Here is a 9,159-nt window from a genome sequence, read left to right as displayed (position 1 = left end):
AAGACTAGATATTATAGTAGTTATCTTACTAGGTAAAGCTATAGTATAGAGATTAGAGAACGTATTTAATAGATAAGTAGTAGAGTAAAATAAAAAAGAGTTAGAAAGAGATAAAGAGATAAGATAGAAAAGAGTATTAGATAGATAGTTTATATACCTATAAAGAAGGTATAGACTAAAGTATAAAAGCGCGTAGCCTACTTAAGAAGTTATTATAAATATAATATAAATAGTAAAAGAGGTTCTTATCTTATCTTATTATACTACTTTTCTAGTCTTAATAAGTACGTAAAGTACTATATTATAAAGTATTCTATAGATAGTAGAATAGAGAGTAAGAAAAAAGTAGTATTAAGTAGAGTTTTAACTATTACGCTATTAAGTATATAAGACTAAGTAGTAGTAAATATTATATATAAAGGCCTTCTTAGAAGCGTCTAGAGAGGTAAAGCTATAGAGATAAAAGTATAAAACGCGCTATCTATCTTAGACTATAAGAATAAGGCTACTAAGCTATTAAGGTTACTAGTAGTATAAGCTACCTAATAGCCTAGAGACTTATTTAAATAATAGCTTAAATATAATAGTAGCTTCTCTAATAAAGATACTAGCTTTTCTAGTATTATAGCTACTTATCTAGAGACTTATTTAAATAATAGCTTAAATATAATAGTAGCTTCTCTAATAGAGACGCTAGCTTTTCTAGCGTTATAGCTACTTATATAGAAACTTATCTAAATAGTAGCTTAAATATAATAGTAGCTTCTTTAGTAGAGAGTAGCTTCTCTAGTATTATAGTAGCTAGCTAGTAAGTTATATAGATAATAGCTTAAGTTATTAAAAGCTTTTTATACTTAGTAATTCTAGTCTTACTACTATATACTTATTATAATATATCTTATAATTAACTTAGTATCTTCTAGGCCTTAATAAGCTATTAGCTCTTCTCTAAACTCTAGTTCTTCTTAGTAACTTTCTTTTTACTATCTATATAGCGTTAGAGTTCTTAATAAAAGAACTAAGATTTAGCTATATAGTTAAAGCTAAGAAGCTAGAAGGTAGAGGCCTATAGAGAAGAATAATAAAAACACTTAAAGTTATCTCTAGTTATTTACTATTAGATTAGACTAAGCTAAGATATAGAATACTATAAGAAGTCTTTTACTAGCTTTAATAAGTTAGTAGAGTAACTAAAGCTTTTCTTTTAGTTTTAAGGTAGCTTACTACGCTAGTAGGTTATTAAGATAAGTAGAAAGTAATTATATATAATAGAGTTTTATATATATTAGTGTAGTTACTTAATAGAGCTAAGCTCTTAAGTAAAGAAAATATATAGTAGAGTAGATTACGCTTATTACGTATTATATAGAGCTAGCGCTTAATAGCTTATTAAGACTGCGTAGCGTATAAAGAATAAAAATACCTAATCTAACTATAACGTATTAAGTATAATCTTCTCTTATACTAAAGGTACACTAATATATATAATTATATATATAAATAAGCTCTATATTTATATAATATAAAGTTTTTAAAAATAATTAATATTTAAAAAGTTATAAAGAGTTTAAAGTAGGATTAATTAAGGATTAATTAAGAATTTAAGCGAGAGGTAGCAGGCTAGAGCGCAACGCTAGCATGCCACCTACTTAGTAAGGTTAGCCCATGCCATGTCTTGGCATAGCCATGGTCAGATGGACTGTATGCACTCGACTCACGCGTGTCTGCTATCAACGTCCAGGGTCCACGCACGACAGCTTGGCAAAAGGTAGCTCTCACAATTATCATCATATCACATGTTCAGAGTTTGAATGTATCTATCTATCGATATTGGCCAAAGGGCAAGAGGGGTATTGGGTCAATTCTATGTACACCGAGAAAGCGGGCAAGATTACTTCATCATGGCCTATCCTAAACACCTGCAAACGCCTCCATGCTGATCCTTTTCTTCGTACGCGTAAGCCGTGACTCTTTCAAATAGCATAAGGGCATAACAACATCTACTGCATCGGGCTGCTAATCGCTGGTGGCGCGGCCTCCAGGTCAACACGCTGGACCGTCTGGCGCAGGTCGTTGCTGCTGCGGACGAGGTTGCCGAAGTACTTGCGAGCGATTTCGGTTTCCGCCTTGAGCTTCGTTGTCTCCTCCTTCTGCAACTGGAGCTTCTCGACGTTCCTCTGCAGACCGATGCGGACATCGTTAGCAGGGCCCTTGAGTGCGCGGCGAACCTCGGAGCTGATGCGAAGGGCATTAGAGTGTGTGTAGTCGATCGCTGAGAGCTGCTGAGATAGCTTTGCGCTGAGGCGGTGAGGTAGCGACTTGGGCACGGAAGCCAGGACGTATGATACTCCGAGAGCAACTAGAGACGTTAGTACAGATCAAATGACAGCGAGAGGATGTGCTTACCACCAGCGATGAGACCGGGAATGATCAGTCTCCTCATGTTGCTCGTACCCATGACCTTTGCAGCACCAAGGGCACCGTCTAGCCAGCCGACGCCGCCGACTAACCTGCCACCTACTACACCGGCAACAGTCATGGCCATACCGGCACCGGCGGCCTTTTCTTGTCGTTCCCATAGACTGGCAACGTCGAAGAAGTCCCATAAGTCAATGTCTATGTCCACTTGGCGCGCGAGAGCGTGCACTGACTTCCTAAACATCCTCTCTGGGCGGAACATGACATCGGCATACAGGTTGTTACCCAGATGTAAAACACCCAAGTTCTTAATGCCATTGTAGCCTTGTACCGCTTGGGTTCGTGCATGTTCTTCGCACAAACGAACCGCTTCGGTGATCTCGTGGAGCATGGAGTCCCTGATATCCTCGGCGTACTGGTAGGCTGAGAAGAGGCCTGGGTATTCGATGCCAAGATCCTGCTCTGCCACCCTAGCGATAGAGTTGTTGAGCGTGTCTCGGGTGTGACCATAGACGTCTGATGTTGTGTCTTCGACCATACGATCAACTGCCTCTCCGGCTTCTGTCCGTGACTTCTTTGACTCTTCGAACTCGGGCTCGAGCGCCTGGATCTCCTTAGTGACACGGTCCAGTTCGCTCTGGGAGACATCTCGGTTGACAGTGGCAAGGTTGTTCATGTCTCCTAGCACGTTGAGGAGATAGGTCTTGGCGGGTGCCAGCTTGGATCGCGCCCTCTTCTCCAAGACGAAACGTCGCAACGAGGCCTCGAGATCGGCAAAGTCGCGCTGCTTCTCTGCTTCCTTGCCCTTTCCTTTGTCAGAGGGGTCATCGTCGCCGTCGTCATCGGGAGGGCTCCCTCCTCCGCCCATTGGAATGGCGTTACTGGAGACGAAATGCACCAGTTCGCTGGACTCCTTGAATGTGGCGGGACTGAGATTGGCGACTTGCTTCAGGATCATTTCCTGGCAACGGTTCTGATCGCGGATAGTGTCGAAGCCGTTGACCACCATAAACATGTATGCCTTCTCTCGCGCAGCGGTGAAGATGAAGTTCTTGGCGGACTCGGTGAAGTGGTTGGCGGCAGAAACGACGAAGACGACAACGTCAATCTCTTCTTGGCGAGCGAAAACGGCGGTTGTCTTCAAAGAGTCGGCGTTCAGACCCGGGGCGTCAATGAGAGCGATGTCGACGACTCCGTTGTTGAGGAGAGATTCATCCACGTCCCGGATGTCCTTGACGTAAATCTTGCATTGTGAGAAGTGGTCGTTGTCGATGACGATCTTCTCAAGGTCCTTCAAGTCGAATACAACATAGGTGCTCTCGTCGTTGCGGTTGTATGTCGAGCCGATGGGAATCGCATGGACCTCTTCGACTCCGCCGTTCTCTCTGAAGTCAAGCACCTCGCAGAATATGCTTGTGCAGGGCTGCTGGTCTTCGGGGAGGACCTTGCGTCGGAGGAGGGCGTTGCAGAAGGTTGACTTTCCGGCGTTGAGATCTCCGGTGACCAGGACCTTGCTCGATGTGTCCTCGATACGCTCTTTGAGAGAGAACAGATGGCGTATGCTCTGCTGGATCTGTCCGTCGAGGAGAGAGGCAACCGAGTTCTTCTCGAGCGAGTGTACCAGGTCTGTCTGGTTCCGGCCTCCCATGCGCAGTTCCAACTTCAGGACGGAGAAGTCGTGGGCCAGCTGTGGCGTGACCAGTCTGGGCTCCTCCTTGCGTTTCTGCTCGGCGGCTGAGCTCGATTCGCCGAAGTCGTCTCCAATCGTCGTGCCCGCTCGGCGGGGTCCTCGCGGTCGTTCGGGGGAGCGCATGTCGGGGTCGAAGTTGCCCATGGCCGACTGTGTGTGCTGCAGGCCAGGCCGTGATTCGTTGCGGAGATGTGCTTTTTGCTTTTCTGCCACCTGGACCGAGGGGTAGTGGGCCGGCCATTTCAGGTTCATCTCTTGGAAACTCTTCAGCGTCTCGATGGTGCCAGCAATTGCGCGGCCGAGGGCGTTCTTGTTCTGGTTGTAGCGCAGTTGCAGGACATGGCTGCGCTGGCGTTCGTGTTCGGCGTTCCCTGAGCCGGCAGACAGCATCGGTGATGGCCTGTCTTCGCCAATGTTAGACCGCCAATTCATGCCGCTGCCTTCGCCGTCTTGCATACTTCCGCCGTAGCCAGAGTCCTCGTCGAGCATAGAGACGAGGCGGGCGGCGGCGTCGCTCGTGGTGCTGCCGCCGCCGACCGTCATGTATCCGGGTCCAGCATTCCGGCGCGGGACGAAGTCGTCGGATTGGCCACGGCGGCCGCTGCTGGAGGACTCGCCGGGCGAGGAGGGGCGGCCGTTGCGTCGATCGGGATTCATCGAGGTGGTTCGGGTGGTTGCGCTATGCGGAGGGGCGCATGTCGTGATAGATGCGGAGGGGCGGGTGTGAAGTTGTGGAGAGAAGCGGTGTCGAGAAAGAATATGCTGAGACAACGTCAGAGTTGGTGTGCACACGCCACCTCGCACCCAAGCAGGGATTGGCTGTCGTGACAGCTACACGCCCACCAGGGCACTACCGCGGCATACACGTGTGCAGCTATTTCACGTCCACCTTTGCACGTCTGGTTGGGCGCTGTTTAATGCGTGAATTGTTTGGGTGAATTGGTGTATTAGAATTGCGCTTGCTTAAAGGTGGGCAAGTGGCAGATAATTCCCTCGAGGCTCGGCATCGCCATACCTGCGTCTGCGTATCTTGCCCTCCGCGCCTCAACCCGGCCGAACACCAAATGACATAATCGGGCAAGGCAGCCACTTTTGCAACTTGACGTCTCTGACCTCCTCCCATACAAACACTCGCCTGTCCAGAGCTGGTCTCTTCCTCTAGGCTTGTAATCTGAACGAAGTGGTCGGTCGTATCGCGCTGCCCGCCGCACCCACATCTCCAAGTCTACCCCAGGATCCTCCACAAACCTCGCCCAATCTAGTCGCAACCATGAACGTATGTATACCTGCTCGTATACATAGCCCATGCTGACAAACCTGGAAGATCGTAGAATGGGCCTTCGGAAAGCGCATGACGCCGGCGGAACGGTTGCGGAAACACCAGCGCGCACTCGAGAAGACGCAGCGAGAGCTGGACCGCGAGCGCGTGAAGCTTGAGAACCAGGAGAAGAAGCTAGTCGCAGACATCAAGAAGAGCGCAAAGAATGGGCAGATGGGGCCTCTGCGCATCCAGGCAAAGGACCTGGTGCGCACACGGCGGTATGCTGAGCCGCTGTCGCATCGCTGATAGGACATGGCTAACGTACGCAAGATACATCCAGAAGTTCTACCAGATGCGCACACAACTGCAGGCGATTTCGCTGAGGATACAGGTATGGTGGAGCTTAACTGGGTTCAGGATATGGCTAATGCTAGGCAGACTGTACGCAGTAACGAGCAGATGATGCAGTCCATGAAGGGCGCGACAAGTAAGTCTCTATCCACAACCCTTCCCTAAACTACTCTAACCTGTGCAGCACTACTCGGAAGCATGAACAGGCAGATGAACCTCCCCGCGCTCCAACGCATTGCCATGGAGTTTGAGAAGGAGAACGACATCATGGACCAGCGGCAGGAGATGATGGACGACGCTATCGATGATGCCACTGGCATGGAAGACGAAGAGGAGAGCGAAGACGTCGTCAACCAGGTCTTGGATGAGATAGGCATCGATCTTGGTCAGGCTGTAAGTACTCTATCACTACCAAGACCGCAATCGCTAACGTCGTATAGCTTGGCGAGACGCCCAGCGGACTGCAGAAGAACGCAGTACCTGAAGCTAGGGTGGCGCAGGCTGTTGGCGGCGGCGGAGCTGACCCTGATGACGACGACCTCCAGGCACGCTTGGACAGCCTGAGAAGGTGAGGTGAAGGGCTAGTACCAGAAGCAACTTCGCCATGCCCGCGCAGCATTCTTGGCTCGGTGTCAGCATGCATGATATCAGGCCGACGGCTTGAATAGAGGTTCTTTCTTGATCACGTCAAGAGACAGTGCAATATGCGTATGAAGATCTGAAGATCTCAAATTTCCGCTGTTCATGTTGCGGGATAGTCATGGCCGGCGGTTGTACATAGACATGTTAGTCAATTCAAGCCGGCTCCACAGTACGCGCCGGTCTGCATGCGCGCGAGCCTAGATCGTGCTGATCCGCAGCCCAAAACCCTGGATTTGCTTTGGGTATGCTAGCCTTGGTGATAGCAGAGTCACAGGACCGTGTATTTGGCCTGCGCCGTCGCCTCCATTCACACCCGCGCAGTACCTAGCGGGGTCGCTTTGGTGAGTCGAGTACCTGCGCAATTGATCCCCGCACTTCCACAACAAGCAGTCGGGTTCCCATTGCGCACGCTGCCTGCAACTCACTACCTATCCGCCCACGCTATCTCGACGATCGTCCAATCTCAACCCTGGAACGTGCCCGCGCCTTGTCATCTTTTCGCAGTGTCAAGCCTCCTCTTGCGCCAATTGATATTTCCGGCTGCTCGCCCCGCCATACACCCTCGACGTCATTACACCTAGCACCGACAACTCCCACGACTCCTCCCCTTGCATCCGTCTACATCTTTCCTACATTCTTGTCCCTCGAGCCCCGCTTATCTCATCCGCGAATCCGCCGCCGCCTCGGCCGCCCCATCTACATCGCCGCCACTACCCAGTCACCAAACGCCAGCGCCATCCTCCAAGCTGGCAGGTAACAGGCGCCGGAGCGCCCAGGGAGGCTTGCTCTCGAAAATGTTTGGGAATGCAAAGGACGACGAGAGTCCCGCCGTCGACACCCCTGCCAACCATGACGCGCCCAAACCCGCAGCCCCAGCGGCGGACAACGCAGCTGCTGCACCGACAAACACAACCAGCAACGGCTCCGCTTCCATAGATCGCAAGCCCAGTGACGCTTCCGCCCCCACCGAGAGAAAACGACGGAGTAGTGGCGTATCGCGTGCCCGCGACATGTTCTCGAGCGCGAAACAGTCGCTGCACCTAGGCGGCTCTTCTCCCACCAACACGACCAACAACACCATGACCGAAAAGGCCGCCCCTCAGACGCCCATGCAGAAGCTGGGCAAGTCGGATGCTGCCCTCAGTGTTCCCCAGGGCTCCCTCAACAACTCGGCTGGCGAGTCGGCGCCCGGCCCACGATCTACCTTCCGCGTCGGTGTCACAGAGGATAAGAACAAGAAGTGCAGACGAACGATGGAGGATACCCACGCATACCTGTACAACTTCCTGAGCACCCCAGCGCCCTCGTATGCCGCCGACAAGGCCCGCGCCATCTCCGACGCCAGCTCCACTCAGTCTGACCCTCTGTCGCAAGCCGTAGTTGAGACGGACAACGGATACTTCGCCATCTTCGACGGACACGCCGGAACCTTCGCTGCCGACTGGTGTGGAAAGAAGCTTCACCTGATCCTGGAAGAGACAATCCGGAAGAACCCCAACACCCCGATACCCGAGCTGCTCGATCAGACCTTCACCGTCGTCGACCAGCAGTTGGAGAAGCTTCCCTTGAAGAACAGTGGTTGTACCGCCGTCATTGCAGTTCTGAGGTGGGAGGACCGAGTACCTAACGCGCAATCGTCCACCGGCTCAGTGCTCTTCGCACCCGCGGCTGTATCGGCTATCAAGCATGCAGGCGAAGGCGGCGATGCTACTGATTCCGCTGTGGAGCCCGCAGCTGAACAGCAAGTCGAGGCGAGATTACGCAACGAGGCCAGCCGACAGCGCGTGCTGTACACCGCCAACGTAGGTGATGCGCGTATTGTCCTCTGCCGCAATGGCCGAGCGCTGCGCCTCTCCTACGACCACAAGGGCAGCGACGAGAACGAGGGACGCCGTGTTGCTAGTGCCGGCGGCTTGATCCTCAACAACCGCGTTAACGGCGTCCTTGCTGTCACACGAGCACTGGGCGATGCCTATATGAAGGACTTGGTCACCGGACACCCGTACACCACCGAGACTGTGATCCAGGCCGAGCAGGACGAGTTTCTCATTCTCGCTTGCGATGGTGTAAGTAATGCAGTCGCAAATTCATGACATTTGCTAACAGCTATAGCTCTGGGATGTCTGTTCCGACCAGGAAGCCGTCGACCTAGTCCGCCAAGTTCACGATCCGCAAGAAGCATCCAAGAAGCTCGTCGACTACGCCCTCGCACGCTTTTCGACCGACAACCTCTCCTGTATGGTCGTTCGCTTCGACAACAAGGCTCTTCGGCAGCGCAAGAACGACGCCGCGATGGGTGTGGACGGTGACCAGTCGACCATGAAGGGCGGAATCACCGAGGCAGACGCCATCGTAGCACAAGCGAAGAAGTCAATCGGCGAGCCTGAGATACCGGTCGAAGCAGCGGCGCAGGAGATTATCATGGAGGAGGCCGAGGCTGAGCCTGGTCCTGAGCTCAACTTGGACGCCGCAAAGGCAGCCAGGAAACACGACGCATAGTGTGGATGGGTTACGACTTGGCATATGGATACTGTGAATGGGGGAATATCTTGGAAGGGCAGGCGGCGTGCAATGTTCATGGGCAGATGGCGGCAGTGTATGATTTCTAGCGTACCTGAGGATCCTTTGGGACCAGGTTTCTTTCGGGTGCATTCCCTAAGGTTAGCCGTATCTCAGAACTGAGCGCTTCAATGTAATCAAAGCAAAGCAAGTAAAGATGAGCTTGTCACACATATATGTTTGCTGTCTGTTGTATGCTACATCTGTTTGCCCCGCGTGTTTGCGCATTGACATTCCA

General features: G+C 51.2%; 3 protein-coding genes across 3 annotated transcripts; 2 read left to right on the top strand and 1 right to left on the bottom strand.

The window, feature by feature from the left end:
- Nucleotides 1-2,000: 2,000 nt before the first annotated feature.
- J4E84_005066 (uncharacterized protein) lies at nucleotides 2,001-4,765 on the bottom strand (the record flags this gene model as incomplete). Its single annotated transcript, XM_049387666.1, has 2 exons — nucleotides 2,001-2,359; nucleotides 2,407-4,765. The coding sequence occupies 2 exons, from the start codon at nucleotides 4,763-4,765 to the stop codon at nucleotides 2,001-2,003; spliced, it is 2,718 nt and encodes a 905-aa protein (XP_049244644.1).
- Nucleotides 4,766-5,378: 613 nt separating this feature from the next.
- On the top strand, nucleotides 5,379-6,292 carry J4E84_005065 (uncharacterized protein; the record flags this gene model as incomplete). The annotated part of the gene is made up of 5 exons (XM_049387665.1): nucleotides 5,379-5,384; nucleotides 5,433-5,633; nucleotides 5,700-5,856; nucleotides 5,905-6,113; nucleotides 6,161-6,292. 5 exons carry the CDS (start codon nucleotides 5,379-5,381, stop codon nucleotides 6,290-6,292), a joined length of 705 nt encoding a protein of 234 aa, XP_049244643.1.
- An 864-nt stretch (nucleotides 6,293-7,156) lies between these two features.
- J4E84_005064 (uncharacterized protein) lies at nucleotides 7,157-8,861 on the top strand (the record flags this gene model as incomplete). Its single annotated transcript, XM_049387664.1, has 2 exons — nucleotides 7,157-8,428; nucleotides 8,475-8,861. The coding sequence occupies 2 exons, from the start codon at nucleotides 7,157-7,159 to the stop codon at nucleotides 8,859-8,861; spliced, it is 1,659 nt and encodes a 552-aa protein (XP_049244642.1).
- Between the last annotated feature and the right edge of the window lie 298 nt (nucleotides 8,862-9,159).

The sequence above is a fragment of the Alternaria hordeiaustralica genome (genome assembly GCF_023758085.1).
Source record: "Alternaria hordeiaustralica strain BMP 2776 chromosome Unknown scaffold_8, whole genome shotgun sequence".
Classification (NCBI taxonomy): domain Eukaryota; kingdom Fungi; phylum Ascomycota; class Dothideomycetes; order Pleosporales; family Pleosporaceae; genus Alternaria; species Alternaria hordeiaustralica.
This window is presented reverse-complemented; position numbering and strand designations above follow the sequence as displayed.